The sequence below is a fragment of the Rana temporaria genome, chromosome 2 (genome assembly GCF_905171775.1).
Source record: "Rana temporaria chromosome 2, aRanTem1.1, whole genome shotgun sequence".
NCBI lineage: Eukaryota > Metazoa > Chordata > Amphibia > Anura > Ranidae > Rana > Rana temporaria.
In genome coordinates, this window is record NC_053490.1 from 149,552,187 (window position 1) to 149,569,817 (window position 17,631).

Here is a 17,631-nt window from a genome sequence, read left to right on the forward strand (position 1 = left end):
AGAAGATGGTACACAGAGATCTGGTCTCCGGACAGGTGAGGTGCACACTGTAGATGTATACAAGTAGTTGGTACACAGAGATCTGGTCTCTGTACAGGTGAGGTACACCCTGTAGATATATACAAGTATAAGAAGATTGTACACAGAGATCTGGTCTCCGGACAGGTAGTGTACACCCTGTAGATGTATACAAGTATAAGAAGATGGTACACAGAGATTTGGTCTCTGGACAGGTGAGGTGCACACTGTAGATGTATACAAGTATAAGAAGATGGTACACAGAGATCTGGTCTCTGGACCGGTGAGGTGCACACTGCATATGTATACAAGTATAAGAAGATGGTACACAGAGATCTGGTCTCCGGACAGGTGAGGTACACCCTGTAGATATATACAAGTATAAGAAGATGGTACACAGAGATCTGGTCTCCGGACAGGTAGTGTGCACACTGTAGATGTATACAAGTATAAGAAGATTGTACACAGAGATCTGGTCTCTGGACAGGTGAGGTACACCCTGTAGATGTATACAAGTATAAGAAGATGGTACACAGAGATCTGGTCTCTGGACAGGTGAGGTACACCCTGTACATGTATACAAGTATAAGAAGATGGTACACAGAGATCTGGTCTCCGGACAGGTGAGGTGCACACTGTAGATGTATACAAGTAGTTGGTACACAGAGATCTGGTCTCTGTACAGGTGAGGTACACCCTGTAGATATATACAAGTATAAGAAGATTGTACACAGAGATCTGGTCTCCGGACAGGTAGTGTACACCCTGTAGATGTATACAAGTATAAGAAGATGGTACACAGAGATTTGGTCTCTGGACCGGTGAGGTGCACACTGCATATGTATACAAGTATAAGAAGATGGTACACAGAGATCTGGTCTCCGGACAGGTGAGGTACACCCTGTAGATATATACAAGTATAAGAAGATGGTACACAGAGATCTGGTCTCCGGACAGGTAGTGTGCACACTGTAGATGTATACAAGTATAAGAAGATTGTACACAGAGATCTGGTCTCTGGACAGGTGAGGTACACCCTGTAGATGTATACAAGTATAAGAAGATGGTACACAGAGATCTGGTCTCTGGACCGGTGAGGTGCACACTGCATATGTATACAAGTATAAGAAGATGGTACACAGAGATCTGGTCTCCGGACAGGTGAGGTACACCCTGTAGATATATACAAGTATAAGAAGATGGTACACAGAGAACTGGTCTCCGGACAGGTAGTGTGCACACTGTAGATGTATACAAGTATAAGAAGATTGTACACAGAGATCTGGTCTCTGGACAGGTGAGGTACACCCTGTAGATGTATACAAGTATAAGAAGATGGTACACAGAGATCTGGTCTCTGGACAGGTGAGGTACACCCTGTACATGTATACAAGTATAAGAAGATGGTACACAGAGATCTGGTCTCTGTACAGGTGAGGTACACCATGTAGATGGGGTTTAGAAGCTACACAGAAGGCCTTGATGAGCAGTAGAAGCAGCTTGCTGGGTGTAGGTGTGTAGTGAGTGTATTGTTGCACCCTGATGACGGGGGACCAGTGTCAGCACGAGGATGACAGGTCGCACTGAGTCATTATTAGAGTGTGTGCTCTGTGGCCCAGGTGACCAGGCTCTCACCAAGATCCTCTTGAAGAGGTTGTTCTCCTTTGGGGGGAGGGTGACACCCGGCATGATGTCTCCGTGTTCTGCCCGCCCCTCGCGGGGGTCCAGAGGAAGAAGCCACCTTTCTCGGAGGCCGCACTACAAGATGGGGACTGCGCCTGCGCACACAGCTCCTCGCGTCTTCTGTGAGAAGCACACTGATGACGTCATTTTCGCTTTCTGATCCCCCGGGTGGCTGTAGAACGGTGTCTGTGAAATGGTGAGGTCTTGTCATGCGTCAGAATTATTCCGTCCTGATCGTTTTAGTGCAGTGAGGCCTTGTTCACGGAAATGCAGGCATGTGACTTGTACGGGGAAGTTTGGTACTCATCGCTTTCCGTAGACCTGGAGTGTGTCCCTGTGCATCATGGGAGTTGTAGTCTGTATGTCCTGACCTCAGAGTTTGCTGGCTGTAAGGTGAGTGCTCTGCTGGGGGGACAGATAGGGGATGACATACACGAGACTCTGTGTTCTTCTTCCATTGAATTATGATTTAGAGGACGATGGCTGCACACCGGCCCCATACCTGGTCTATTGGACACAGAGCACAGCACCCATGTGCTACAGCTCTGATGGAAGCAGCTCTTTTTGCATACAAGTTCTGGGGAAGTGAGAAGTCACAGGACTCTTCTGTGATCTATAAGGCCCCATTTACAATATGACGCCATCTGTTGCACATGTGTGTGTGTTTTGTCACACTATGCGGATAGAGGAGCCCATTCATTTCAGTAGGAAGCTGTCCGACATCCCACTTTATTTTTGTGCTTTGTACACTTAAAGCGGAGGTTCACCCTAAAACAATTATATACCATTACATCCAGCATACTTCCGACATGTACAGTATGCTGTACATACCGTCTTATAGTTCTTTTTCACCCGGCTTCCGGGTTCTCACTACCGCCGGGAGTAGGCGTTCCTCTGCAGAGGCGTAGATGATTGACGTGCGGATAAGGCGCGTCACGCGTTCCGAAAATATCCGAACTGGGACTCGGCTCTATACGGCGCCTGTGCAGTCAGCTCTACACGGCTCCTAGTCTGTACGCAGGCGCTGTATAGAGCCGAGTCCCAGTCCGGCTATTTTTGGAACGCGTGACGCGCCTTATCCGCACGTCATTTATCTACGCCTCTTCATAGGAACGCCTATTCCCCGCGGGAGTGAGAACCCAGGAGCCGGGTGAAAAAGAACTATAAGACGGTATGTACAGCGGAAAAAAAAAATACGAGCATACTGTATGCTGGATGTAATGGTATATAATTGTTTTAGGGTGAACCTCCGCTTTAAGCGTACCTCGCTTACCAATAAAAATCACCGCAAGTGTGACACAGGTTTGTGCATTTCATGAATTTGTGTGATTTTGCATACCTTCATGTGCTGATTATAGAGTGAATGTACATGAAGTCAGGGAATGGATGCTTCCTCCTTTTATGTACAAGAGTTTGCTTTAAACATTTTTAAAGGGGAGAAGAATGGAGGCACCCATTGAGGACTTATCCATCTGAAAATGCTGGTTGCCCTGGCTTTCATGCAAACCCCCTAACCTGCATACGTTATTATTACGGGCGCTTTATAGCACTCCATCGCTTTGCACAGTACTTTATAAAATGAAGACAGTTGCAATACAGTTCATTGCGATGAATTTGGTGGCCCTGCCCATTAGAGCTTCCAATTATACGATATGGAGTCACTAGCCTGAAACGACTATGTAGATGAGGATTTGAGGCCAGTGGGAGAGAGAATTTTATATTTCCTGGCCCTGCTTCACGTCAGCACAGGACCCATTGGGGTTGATTTACTAAAGGCAAATCCACTGTGCACCGCAAGTGCAGTCGCTGTAGATCAGACGGGGACATGCTAGGAAAATAAAAATCCAAATTTTTGCTTGCGCATGATTGGATGATAAAATCAGCAGGGCTTCCCCTCTAGTTTCAAGAGCTTTCCCCTCTAGTTTCAAGAGCTTTCCCCTCTAGTTTCAAGAGCTTTCCCCTCTAGTTTCAAGAGATTCCCCTCTAGTTTCAAGAGCTTTCCCCTCTAGTTTCAAGAGCTTTCCCCTCTAGTTTCAAGAGCTTTCCCCTCTAGTTTCAAGAGCTTTCCCCTCTAGTTTCAAGAGCTTTCCCCTCTAGTTTCAGGAGCTTTCCCCTCTAGTTTCAGGAGCTTTCCCCTCTAGTTTCAGGAGCTTTCCCCTCTAGTTTCAGGAGCTTTCCCCTCTAGTTTCAAGAGCTTTCCCCTCTAGTTTCAGGAGCTTTCCCCTCTAGTTTCAGGAGCTTTCCCCTCTAGTTTCAGGAGCTTTCCCCTCTAGTTTCAGGAGCTTTCCCCTCTAGTTTCAGGAGCTTTCCCCTCTAGTTTCAGGAGCTTTCCCCTCTAGTTTCAGGAGCTTTCCCCTCTAGTTTCAGGAGCTTTCCCCTCTAGTTTCAGGAGCTTTCCCCTCTAGTTTCAGGAGCTTTCCCCTCTAGTTTCAGGAGCTTTCCCCTCTAGTTTCAGGAGCTTTCCCCTCTAGTTTCAGGAGCTTTCCCCTCTAGTTTCAGGAGCTTTCCCCTCTAGTTTCAGGAGCTTTCCCCTCTAGTTTCAGGAGCTTTCCCCTCTAGTTTCAGGAGCTTTCCCCTCTAGTTTCAGGAGCTTTCCCCTCTAGTTTCAGGAGCTTTCCCCTCTAGTTTCAGGAGCTCTCCCCTCTAGTTTCAGGAGCTTTCCCCTCTGATCTAAAGCGACTGCACCTGCAGTGCAGATTTGCGTTTAGTAACTCAACCCCACCGTGTGTTGATGTGAGGATAGGCTAGGAAAGGAAAATAACAGTAAGTATCTGATAACCATTTTCAGGTTTTTTTAGAATGACGTCAGCAGTGGCTGTAATTTTCTCATAACAGTGACCGATCATGTTAAAGGGACCCTATCGCTCTCTAATCCTGTCTGAAGCCCCTTGCAGTAGAACAGCTATTATACTTGCCTCTCTGTCACCCCACTTTCCCTCTATTCCAACACTGTAAAGGCTGTTTCACATGGGGCGGATTTGTTTCACAGACTCTGTTTTGCTCAGCGGAGGAAAGGTCCGCTGATCCCCACTGAGCAGGCAGATGACGGATCCATCTTCGCTTACTTTGTAGAGATGGACCTGTCAGTCTCTCGCTCTCCTCTATGGGGAGATCGGATGAATACAGATCGTCTGTCCATTTTCATCCGATCCGCCAGTTGGATGGAAAATAGGGTCACCATCCGTCTGGATTTGGTGGCTCAGATCGGATAGCGGCGGATGTCAATGGACATCTGATGCCCCATAGGGGTGAATGGAGCGTCTGAAAAACTGACAGATGGACCTGATCGGAAAGCCCGTGTGAAAGGGACCTTAGGCTTCGTGAATTGGGGGTTGGCAAACGTGAGATTGAGACATGTTTTTGCTAGCGGCCAACCCATGACTTTTTTTTCATTTGTCATTCGATTCCATGGGTTCTGGAACACATAAAAAATCACATCGGTGCGAACCAAGTTTTAAAATTCGCCTTTGAATCTGGCTATATTTTTATTAAAAATAGAATTCTCGCTTATTCAGAATGTTATTTTACTGGCATTAATTATACAATGGCTTAAAGTGTTACTAAACCCAGGACCCTGCATTCACTATATCTGGTCTCCCACAGTACACAGAACATGAAAATGCAATTATTTTAGTAAATCTAAACTGCTAAATACCTTTTCTCATTAGCAGTATAAAGCAGTCTTGTGACCTCTATCAGTGTCTGGTTAAAGCTTGTAGGAGACATTTTTCATTTACCTCTGACTGTCATTTGAGTCTGCATGGCTCCTGACCCTCTGTCTGGACAGCGCTGATTCGCCCTGTGCTGATCACATGCACTCCTAAAAAAAAAAAGCACTCTAGCCATACATATCAAACTGAGCATGTGCAGAGTGCCCCAAGGCCCTGTAATAACTGCAGATGGATTGATGACTGTAAAAGAAGGGGAGGATCAGAGAAGATGGGATGAAACAGCCTTTTTACAAAATGCAGAGGATTAACCCCTTAAAGTTCACAATGAGAGTAATAAGCATGCTTTAATGCATTTACAGACTGATTTTACTGTTGGGTGTTTAGTAACACTTTAAATACATTGAGTCACTGACTAAATACACCTATGCAAATCAGGAGTCCTACCTTTACCCAAATTATGCCCTATGCCTGTCTAGAGTCTCTTACTCAGTTAGGCTTCATTTCCATGGACGTTTTTACTGCCACTTTTCTGAGCGTTTTTTGCAGCTTAAAAACGGCTCTCCATGTTAGTCTATGGCCTCATGCCCACCATGACGTTTTTAAGCTGCAAAAAAAAAAACAGGACCAGTGCGTTCTGAAGCTCCAGCGTTAGAGCTGTAAAAACGCCAGACGTTAAACGCTCAAATGCGCGAAAATGCTACCGCAGCGTTTTTAAGCTCCAGCTCCAAAAAAAAAAAAAAACATGGACAGGTGTTTTTAAGCTGTAAAAAAGGCTAAAAAAGGCTAAAAAAAGTGGCTGTAAAAACATGAATGGAAATGAAGACTAAGTATTAGAACTAGAACCAACCAGGCAAATATTTTGAAGGCTGTCAGCAATTGCAGCCTATGTTATTCTCTCAGTACAGGTTTTTAGGTTTAGACTGCAGATCTGTTTTTATTTCCAAGCTACTTAAAATCTTTGATATTTAACATCTATGAATTTCTGTCAGCAGGAATACGGGATGTCACAATGAAACGTCTGCCGGGTTTTGCATTGTGGAGGAGTTGCCATCGTTTTCATTCGTGTGCTTTTGACCAGCCATCTCGCAGACTATGTACAACGTTTTTTATAAAGCAACTTCTTGGATCCCATTTACAAAATAGAAGTCCTTCTTATGGTGTGGTCATTCATGGGTTTCAGCCAAGAAGAAGCTGTTCTCATGGCATTGGAGCTCTCTGGCCAAATGATACCTTGCAGAATTACTTGCAGTCCTTAGTCAAGGAGCATGGACGAATAGGGGAAATGTTAAACCATACACTAAAAGAAGAGGAACGCAAAGCTCTAAATGTTCAGCATGCTGAACTGTCTTCTATTTGTTCTTTGCTGTGCCAAATACAAGAGTCAGAAATAGAAGGCAAGGAGTTGGAGGCTATGTGTGCTGGTAGGTAATGGACAAGCTTCCTGTAAACCCAGACTTAAACCTTAACCATGTCATTACTGTCCTGTTTATGAACTGTAAATGAATGTTGTCCATTAACTGCAATACTTACTGGATTTTTTTAGATCTCACATCCAAAGAAGAGGAGCAGTTTCGGAGCCTTGCATTGGAAGAAAAGGATGCTTTAAATCATAACATCAGTCAGTTGCGTACAAAGGTGATTTATAGTCGATAAATAAATTGATTAAACCATTCACTAAAGTTAAATTTGCAGAGCCAGTGAAGTGGATTTTTGTTCTGTGAACACTAATTGCACATGCATGGGAGAATGGATGCCTAAAGCAGCTTCAACCACAAGACTGGATTCTTCTTAACCACTTGCCGACCGCCGCATGTACATATACGTTGGCGGAATGGCACGGCTGCGCAAAGGGACATGCCTGTACATATTTTATATTGTGTTTGGTAGTCCAATAACAGATTAATCGTCTTCTAAGCAATTCTTAAAACACAGCTGAGCTACATAGCTCCAGCCCTGATGAGAGACTTGCAGGGGAGGATTGTGGGATACGCTCAAATATTCTGGTCATGAGTGACAGAAATCCTACAGCAATGTGGTTAACCACTTAAGGACCACCGCACCACTATATATGTCCTGACTTTAAAGAGGGATATCTTGGTAATGGCAGCAGCTGCTGCCACCACCGAGGTATCCATCTCTTTAGGCAGCAGTCCTGTTAATGATGATGGTGGTCTCTGCAGCGGATTCACCGCAAGATCACCCTTATCGCCAGGAGAGTGCCCTCCGCCGCTTACCGGAGCCGTCGGTAGCAGCGGAGGCGAACGGGTCCATCTCCCTCTGTGGTATGGAAAATTAATGTGTAGCGCTCAAACTGACTGTCAATAATGAAAATCAATTGCCAAAAAATGTGAAACACATAACAATTATAAACAAAATGTGCATCAACAACTTACAAGTCCCATATTGCAGGAAATGAATATGGTGCCGCTGGGCACGTGGTGCAGTGTGAACTGTTGCGCCTGTTGGTTGATGCCAAAGCGCAAAAAGTGATACAATCAACAATAGTTCGATGAAAATATTCACATAAACCAAAACAAAGTCAATCTAGTGAAAAAGTGAATGGATGAGATGAGTGACTTCTCCAATACGTGATAAAACCACCACCGAAAGCAATGCAGGCTTACCGGAGCGTGTTGACTTAAGAAGACATATGCCACCGAAAGTCAAGGGAGGCTTATAATGACTGATGTCATATACGATCCAAGGCAGAGTAGTACATCAACCGATCATCGTATCCGCTACGAGATCGGTGGATTGAAAGAGACTGGATACTATGCTGACGATAGAGTCCCCAGGCTGGTTATTCCTCACTCCGTACTCTGTGTTATGGATACGAGTGAGTGAGGCCCCCACCCATGTCCATACCATAGCAGGGCAGAGGCAACGTCAAAACATCACTTCCGCCCTTGCGTCTTAAAGGGCCATTTTTATTTTTGTCAATTTTTTCAAATGACAAAAAAAATTATATATTTTTTTTCTTGCATTTTTGTCCAAATATGAGATCTGACTTCTTTTTGATGCCAGATCTCGTATTTAAGACGACCTGTCATGTTTTTTTGTATTACAAGGGATGTTTACATCCCCTGTAATAGGAATAAAAGTGACCCAAATTTTGGGGTAAAAAAAACTGTGTAACAATAAATAAAATAATAAAAAAAAAATTCAAAGTGCCGCATATGAAAACCTTCTCTGTAAATCAAAACGTGCAACCTGTAGAATTTTTTTAAACGTCGCCTATGGAGATTATTAAGGGTAAAAGTTTTATGCCATTTCATGAGCGGTCACAATTTTGAAGCGTGACATGTTGGGGGTCAATTTGCTCAGCGTAACATTATCTTTCACAATATAAAAAAAAATGTAGGATTTTTGTACTCACTGTAAAATCTTTTTCTCTGAAGTTCATCGACGGACCCAGCACTTTAATCTTGACCTTAGCCTAAGGTCAAGATTAAAGTGCTGGGTCCGTCAATGAATGAAAGAGAAATTGCGCTAACTTTACTGTTGTCTTTATTATTAATTTATTATTAATTATTTCCAAAAAAAGTGCGCTTGTAAGACCGCTGCGTGAATACGGTGTGACAAAAAGTATTGCAATGACCACCATTTTATTCTCTAGGGTGTTAGAATTTTTTTTATGTTTGGGGGTTCTTGGTAATTTTCTAGCAAAAACTATTTTTTGTAAACACAGAGTCTGAAAAAAAGGCTGGGTCCTTAAGTGGTTAATATGGCATTCAGTGACTGGTGATGTGACAATCAATTCAAGTTGAAATAAATAGGTGTGTTTTTTTTGTTTGTTTTTTCAGCTATTAAAGCTTCTGGTGCCTCAGGAAAAATATGACAAGAACGATGCAATGCTAGAGGTAGTATCTGGCAGAACTACGGGAGGTTAGTTTATCATATATTTAATGTTGTACAGTAAATCAAGATCACTATCCATACACTATTGTGGTCATAACTACAGGTTGTGGAATGAGACTATGCACTTCCACATGCTGGTATGCAAGTTTTAATTGACTGTTATGTATTTTGAAAACCCACGTGAACCTGTAACATGACTAACCAGCTTTGTGGTCCCTGGCTTCACTCCTCATTTCATCTGTTGTTCTAGTAGCCCATTGTTATGATGGACAGCGTTACTAACCAATAAAGCAGATGAGGCGAAGGCAGTTCCAGTGACCATGAAACATGTCTGTAATTGCATTTCAGTGTGATTTGGACGTTCCGCAAGAGTCATTTTATGAGGCCAGTTTGCAATGTGGAAATTGTTTTGGATATTGTGGTTATTCATTTTCAACAACCAGTTTTCATGTTTCTGACTCTGGTGCTTGATGTTGGCCCTACTCATACCTGAGCACACCTTGGGTCACATTGTATAAAAGCAGCTCACTCACTTTGAATGGGACCTTTACCACGTATAATAATACAACTGTACTAATACTAAGCAGCGCAGTGTACAAGACACAAAGCATTTAAGTCAGTGTGTTGTAGTGCACTGAAGTGGAGGTGCATTTGTTTATACTACATATGGTATGTGTTGGGGTGCCTTTCACAATAATGCACATCACAGTGGGGTTCATTTACTAACACTGGAGAGTGCAAAATGTGGTGCAGCTCTGCATAGAAGCCAATCGGCTTCCAGGTTTTATTGTCAAAGCTGAAGCTAGAAGCTGATTGGCTACCATGCACAGCTGCACCAGATTTTGCATTCTCCGGTTTTAGTAAATCTCCCCCAGTGTGTGCTAATGTAAGTGCATAAGTGTAATTTTAACCTTATTAAAGGTTAATCCACGCAAAACTAATATTTCTGCAGGGTCTTTTTTGAATCTATACAGTACTCATGCGTGTGCCTGGGCACACCCTAATCGCCCTGTGTGGGGCAGATTGCACCGAAATATACTGCGACAAACGCACACAAAAATACAGCGTTAAACGGCACATAACACACCAAAATATACAACGTTAAACGTGCACTAATGCACAGAAATATGCTGCATTAAACGTGCAGTAACACACTGGAATATACTGTGTTAAACATGCAGTAATGCACAGAAATATACTACGTTAAGCGTGCAGTAACGCGCAGAAATAGACCCCTGATATTTCACCAAAGCTCCCTAATTGGGCTCCTAAAATAAAATAAATGTGTAATAAAAATAAAAAACTACTGACACTGTCCACTGCCCTACTGACACCAATCTCTGCCCTACGGACACTGTCCACTGCTCTGCTGAAACCATCAGTATACTGTGTATATACACATGCAAATATGTTTCAGCTTTGGGGTGCACACCCTAATGCAATAGGCTGCGCACACCTATGACAGCACTCCAGGGTCAAATCTTGGTTTCTTTCTCAGATCTGCCTGCAGTAAAGTCTAATGGCCCATACACACAATCCGAATATCGGACAACAGATCGTCCGACTTTTTTCACTTTATAGTGGCAAGTACAAATTGAATTGGTTACTAAAGTCACAAAAATTCTCGTACGACAAAAAAAAAAATTGGAAGTGATGTCATGTTTTGTAATGTATTTTTATTGTATTTTTGGATGGCAACTGTACTGATTAAACGAAAATCGTACGATCTGGTATCGTGCGTGAAATTTTTCGTGCTTGTCCAATCTAATAATATCGGATGAATTGTCGTGATCGGCTCTCGAAAGCTCTGTACTAATGATCCGATTATTGAACAATTCTTCCTCGGACGACAGTTTTCATACGATATCCGAATCGTGTGTACAGCCCATTACGCTTCCTACTGCAGTCACAGAGCATCATATCCCGAGTATATCGAAAGGAAAAACATATTTTTTGTTTGGACAAAGTAGGGAAGGATTAGAACCCCTATCGAGTTTTTATTGCAATTTGTGTTTATGTTGGGGAGATTTCGCTTTATATTATATCACCAGGACCGAAGGTGCCGGAAAATGCTACGTTTTGAGTTGTCGCCAAAAGTAGACAACCGTTTGCTGGCTACGAGGGGAATTTCTCTCACTTTGGAAAGATTTCTTCTCACTTCCTGTTGTGTTTACAGGACAAGAAGTGAAAAACTTTCTTCATAGTGCACAAATGACAAAAAAAAATGTCAGGATTTAACCGACGCCTACTCTACCCAAAATGAAAAATAATGTTTTAGCTTTAGATATACCGGTACTTGAACTGCCACATTCCACATAATCTAATATCTGGTAAACTTGCACATTGCTCCAAAGGTGGAGATGTACTGCTTCTGTATGCTGCATATTATTGTTGGGTTATCCCAATTATGCAAGATATGTTTAATAATATAGCCCAGGGGTGCCCAACCTTTTGAAGAGCAAGGGCCACATAAGCAAGTTGGTAACCAGTCGAGGGCCACAATGAGCGGAGCGGGCGGATGACAGGTCACGGCTACTCTATAGGCCCTCCGATCCGCCCAGATGAAAGGGGACGAATTCCCTTCTGTTTTTCTGATTGGAGGTAGGCAGGTGTAAACAGGCATCTGTCGCTCTATAGAGGTGAATTAAGGGTCCCATTTGGACAGGCTGATCGTGTGAAAAGGGCCCAAGACTGCTTTCACATTGATGCGCTGCGGTTTACCCAAACCGCGGGTGCAGCGTAGTGCACCTGTGTCTATCCTGCGGGTTAGTTGAACTTTGCCATAGACTCCACCTGTGGCAAAAGCCGGCGCTGTAGAGGAAGCATTGGCTCATGGGGCTCTGCTTCGCAGCCGCTTTCTTCCTCTACCACCAGCTTCATTCACAACACTGATGCTGTGGTATAGTGGGTCAGCAACCTGCGATCTGGGCTTGCCAACCCACCATTCTAGAGCAGGAGGTCGTGGGCCACATCAGAGGGCTCCGCAGGCCACATGTGGCTCCTGGGCCACTGGTTGGCCACCCCTGATATAGCCTGTATGCATGTGTGTATTTACTGTATGTATGTGAATGCAGCTTGTACCAGTAATATATAAATGTGTAGCTGCTTGAGGTTTAGTAACGTCCTTCTTTTTCAGGTGATATTTGCCAGCAGTTTACAAGAGAGATTTTTGACATGTACCAAAACTACGCACACTACAAGTCTTGGACATTTGAAATCTTAAATTACACACCGGAAGGCAGTGGTAATATTTTTTTACACCATTTACATTTACAAATGTCATTCCTTTTGTGTCAAAGAAGCCAAGGCTTGCTCCAGAAAGATGCTAACTAAAACCCCATCTAATCCAGTCATGTTTAAACTAAAGCATATTGAAATGTATTTTAAAGCATGGCTGTTGTAGGTACTTAAAGTGGAGTCCCGCTGATCGGAACCCTCCCCCCTCCGGTGTCACATTTGACACCTTTCAGGGGGGAGGGGGGTGCAGATACCTGTCTGATGACAGGTATTTGCACCCACTTCCGGCCCGGCATTCACGGGCAAAAGACGGGCATTCCGTCACATCCCGTCCTCCCCCCGTTGTGTGCTGGGAACACTCGGCTCCCAGCACACAGCGTGTGAGCCAATCGGCGGGCGTGGCGCGACTCGCGCATGCGCCGTAGGGAACCGGGCAGTGAAGCCGCAGCGCTTCACTTCCTGGTTCCCTCAGCGTGGATGGCGGGGGGAGCAGCAGAGACACGAGCGATCGCTCCTCCTCTGCTGCGGACGGCGCTGGACTCCAGGACAGGTAAGTGTCCTAATATTAAAAGTCAGCAGCTGCAGTATTTGTAGCTGCTGGCTTTTAATATTTTTTTCCCATGGCACATCCGCTTTAAGACTTTTTTTTTTTTTTACCTTGAAACGGTATTAAACGCAAACATACACAGTATTTCATTGCAGCTTAAAAAATCTTAGATGTGATGACTGCTTTACTTTTCCCTTTTTTTATGGCTTTCTTCTACTTTCATCTGGTGATCCAGCCATTAAGTCTTTTTTTCAACAAATAAGAAAAATAAAAAATAAATCTGCGCTATCAAAGTAACAAGCAGCTACATACAATCCAGTGAAAAAAAGGAAAGCAATACAAACAGAAAACAAAAAATGCAGCGCTGAAAAATAAAGAATAAACAATAATGTCTATATAAAACACATATATGTGTAAACAAAAGTGTATAGGTCCATAAATTGGTGCAAATAGTCTTTAAGTTGAAAATGTCGATCAGTGTGTTGAAAACACTGTAGACATATATTTCAATCTCAATGAATGTGAAAATAAGAGTCCATAAAAATGAACGTGAAAATAAAGGTGAGATGGTCAATCGAATGACAATGACAGTGACACGACACCCACGGTGATTCAGAATGAACTGGAATATTAGTGATAACGCCCGCCACCATTGGAGGCTTACCGGATGCGATGGACCCTAATGAGCTTATGCCCAAAGGATCAATAAAGCTTGTAAATGGGTTGAATATGAGAGAGAAGATCACCGCTCAAGGTAGGTCTATTGTAGGGTCGTTTCAAAAATATAGGACTCCAAGGGTGCAGGCAATGCACTAAGGCAAATATTGGTAAAAAGATGAGGGATGGACTCCAAACCAAACAGGTTGTCTTTATTCAAATCAACAGCAAGAACACAGCAGATCACAGCAATAGGAACAGGAGAATACCGACGTTTCGCACTGGCTTCAGTGCTTATTCAATAAGCACTGAAGCCAGTGCGAAACGTCGGTATTCTCCTGTTCCTATTGCTGTGATCTGCTGTGTTCTTGCTGTTGATTTGAATAAAGACAACCTGTTTGGTTTGGAGTGCGGCTGTCCATCCCTCATCTTTTTACCAAGGGTTGAATATGAGGATGAACCGAACCACACCAAAACGTACGACCAGCAGACAACGATGAAGTTTTCACTTAATGGCAGGTGGAAAGGGTAACCCCAGCTGGGAGATGACTCATGGAAGTGGAAGAGCTTGCCCAGAGTATGTGGAGGAAAATAAAAGGCACAAAGCGTAACTCCGCAAAAAAGGGGAAGTTTAATACTGGTTAAAAACACTTACAGTTATGTAGGCATAAAAGGACATCAATGTAGAATGGTGCATGGCAGCAGTAGAGTCCCGACGCGTTTCGCTACAACTAGCATCGTCTGGGGTAAGACTCTACTGTTGCTACCATGCTTAAATGTAAAATATGACCTGTTTGGGAACACTCCCCTGGGGGATCACCCAATGAGAGTGCACTTCCGGGTCAACCAAGTGTCTCGTACAATATTGGATGTATAAGACTTCTATTGTGCAAAATCTATGACAGCATATGTATAAAAGTAAGATATGGCCAGTTAGATGTTTAGGGTCTACTAACCTGGTATGTATATGATGTGTACCTGTTGGCGCATGGTGGTCAAGCTTGCTGGGGACACATGCCTTAATCACGTGTACATCCGAGGCAGGTAGCCAGGACCAATGGAAGGAATCCACGTCACTGCAGAGCACCGCAATGTAGACAGACAGCGAATGAGCATTGCCGTCGTCCCGGTCACATGACCGTGTCTACAGGGCGCATAAACAGATCGTCATCCGGCGTGCCATTCGTCCCATAGATCCGACGTAGCGTCGCATGGTGACGTTCATGGTGGGCGTTCTCTGTGTTTCCAAACGTCAATACGTGCGTGCGTGTATACGCATACACGCGTTGCGTTCCAGGATGGTTAAACATGGAACGCTGCGCTCCACTGTGCGTTTTTTCAACAGAAAAGCTCTTGCAGGGATGAGACAAACCATTTTACCATTGACAAGGTTGCTTACAGTGATCAGCTTTTATTTATGTACATATTTTATCCCAAAAAGGAACAAAACTGTTTGCTAGAACTGATTATAAAGCATTAGCTGGAGTTTGGCGTCAATGTGTTACCATGTTTAAATCTGCTAGTACATCAACACTACCCTTCCCCCAGACTGAAAATGCTGCTGTCCAAATCTGCCTTGTGTGCTCATTCATCTAGAGCAGGGGTCTCCCAACGTTCTAAAAAAAAAGGGCTAGTTTACTGTCCTTCAGACTTTAGGGGGGCCAGACTGTGGCTGTTGGGAGTGGAAAAGGTCCCGAAGTCGGTGAGAAAAAATAATGCCTCAGCCTTTTGATTCAGTGGGAATAATTGTGCTGCATCATCGGTGTCATTGGGAGGAGTTGCGCCCCATCGTTAATGTCATTGGGAGGAATAGTGCCTCTTTATTCATTGTTGATATCGATGGATGAAATAGTACCCCAAGGGCCGGATAAAAGCAAGCAAAGGGCCGCAGTTTGAAAACCACTGATCTAGAGTAGTGTCTGTGTAATACAGGAAGTGTAAAAGTGAAAAAAGTAAAAAAAAGAAAACAAATACAGCCATCACCTTTGATTGGTAAGCTGCAATGTATTATATATTTTGTTTGGGGTTTAATACCGCTTTAGCCCTGGTTCACATTGATGCGATTTGGCATGTCAAATCGGTGGCTAAAATCATTCTCTGCAGCTATTCCCTTTTGTACCACCACCCCTCGCTTTAGAATGTAATCTCTATGAGCAGGCACTCCTGTTGGCGCTATATAAATTGTGAAGAATAATAATTGCTGGCAATGGAACCGTCCGAATCGATACGATGCTGACTTTGCGGCACCGCACTGATTCCCAAAAGTAGTTTCTTTACTAATTTTGGCGATTTTTTTTCAATAGACATCTGTTCAGCTGAACTCGCATGATTTTAATCCCGCATCAATGTGAACCAGGGCTGAATGCAGTCGCCTGTACAGCAACATCTAGACAGTGAGCAGAATTGTTAGCACTCTGGGCCAGCCAGGTCTTTATTGCTTTGCATTGTGCATTCAGAAAGTAAGTGCACAGACATGATTTCATCAGTGTGCTATAGCTACATTGTCCCTCCATTTGTGACCTTACATGAAGTGAAAGCACAGCAGTGAGCTCATCAATATGTTGCGGCTCCTACATTGTCCCTCATTTTGTGAGCATTCTTGCAAGCGGTGGAACACGGAGGTGACCTCATTAATGTGTTACTGCTTCTACATTGTCCTACAGCAGGCTAGCGATGGAGAAGTGATTGCATATGCAAAATATCAGAAATTGTTTCCCTATGGTCACTAAGTACCATTACTAGGAGTTCAGAGAGAGACAGGTGTTGAACTGTGCGCATGGGGGACGTTTGCAGGTATAAGAGTAAAGTAGATTCCTACATTGAGGTAAAAATGAGACCCAGAGATTTATTTTGCCTGGTATTCTTCTTAAATATTTTTCAGGTTATTTGCCAATAAAAATATGCTCCTGTAATGTACAAACCAAAAAGACAGACAGTAGGGGTATGTCTGTACATTGATTGCTCTCTGCGGAGAACTGAGAGGCCAGTAACCATGGGATGTAGTTGGCATTTCCTGCCAAAGTGCTTTCATAATATGAATAAATAAAAATAAATATTATTTTATTTTACATTTTTTTTTTTTTTTTTGCCGGGAAAACTTTTTTTAAATCTGCTTGTGTATAGGGCATATACTTGCATTAGGGCTGCAGAAGAAAATGTTACTGGTGTACACTGTTTTGTAAGTAAATGTGTGTAGGGCTTTCTCCTTATTTCCAAAAGGAGTCTGTGTTTTTTTTTTTTTTTTTTTTGGACGGGTGTTAAAGGAGTCTGTGTTTTTTTTTTTTTTTTTTTAACACCAGTCCACAAAAAAAAAAAATCAGACTCCTTTAGGAAATAAAGGAGTGTACACCAATAACATTTTCTTACAAAAGCAGATTTAAAAAAAAGTTTTCCAGCAAAACAAAACACAAGTAGAAGGTTTATTAAGAAAAGCAAAAAGTACGCTTGCCAAAGCAGCATACATAGCTCAACAAGTGTCAACGTACTGCATCTTAAAGCGGTAGTTCACCCTCACTGACATGATTTTTCCATCGAGACAGGCATTGTAGCGCGAGCTACAGTATGCCTGTCCCGATTTTTTTACCCCCGTACTCACTGTGTACTCGTACATTAAAGATTTCGGCTCCCGCGGGGAATGGGCGTGCCTATGGAGAGGGAGGATGATTGACGGCCGGCCCTGGCATGTCACTCTCCCCGAAGACAGCCGGAGTAGGTCTCGGCTCTTCACGGCGCCTGCGCACAGGCTATGCGCAGGCGCCGTGAAGAGCCAAGCCTATTTCGGCTATTTCCGGAGAAGCGTGACGCGCCAGAGCCGGCCGTCAATCATCCTCCGTCTCCATAGGCACGCCCATTCCCCGAGGGGAGTCGGTATCTTCGATGTACGAGTACAAGGTGAGTACGGGGATAAAAAAATCGGGACAGGCATACTGTAGCTCGCGCTACAATGCCTGATTTTATGGT

General features: G+C 43.6%; 2 protein-coding genes across 6 annotated transcripts in view; one reads left to right on the forward strand and one right to left on the reverse strand.

Moving 5' to 3' along the window:
- The window catches only part of NAA16 (N-alpha-acetyltransferase 16, NatA auxiliary subunit), a 64,520-nt gene extending 62,720 nt beyond the window's left edge, over nucleotides 1-1,800 (reverse strand). The window contains exon 1 of the mRNA XM_040341315.1: nucleotides 1,654-1,800. Within this exon, the coding sequence (XP_040197249.1) occupies nucleotides 1,654-1,707 (54 nt within the window). The 5' untranslated portion in view covers nucleotides 1,708-1,800. The remainder of the gene's footprint in view (nucleotides 1-1,653) is intronic.
- A 13-nt stretch (nucleotides 1,801-1,813) lies between these two features.
- The window catches only part of MTRF1 (mitochondrial translation release factor 1), a 31,971-nt gene continuing 16,153 nt past the window's right edge, over nucleotides 1,814-17,631 (forward strand). Inside the window, exons 1-5 of one of the 5 annotated variants that reach the window (XM_040341319.1) lie at nucleotides 1,814-1,897; nucleotides 6,365-6,793; nucleotides 6,916-7,007; nucleotides 9,176-9,257; nucleotides 12,367-12,474. In XM_040341319.1, coding sequence (XP_040197253.1) covers nucleotides 6,382-6,793; nucleotides 6,916-7,007; nucleotides 9,176-9,257; nucleotides 12,367-12,474 — 694 coding nt within the window. In that variant the 5' untranslated portion in view covers nucleotides 1,814-1,897; nucleotides 6,365-6,381. The other 4 variants (XM_040341320.1, XM_040341318.1, XM_040341317.1 and 1 more) reach the window with 4 other exon arrangements.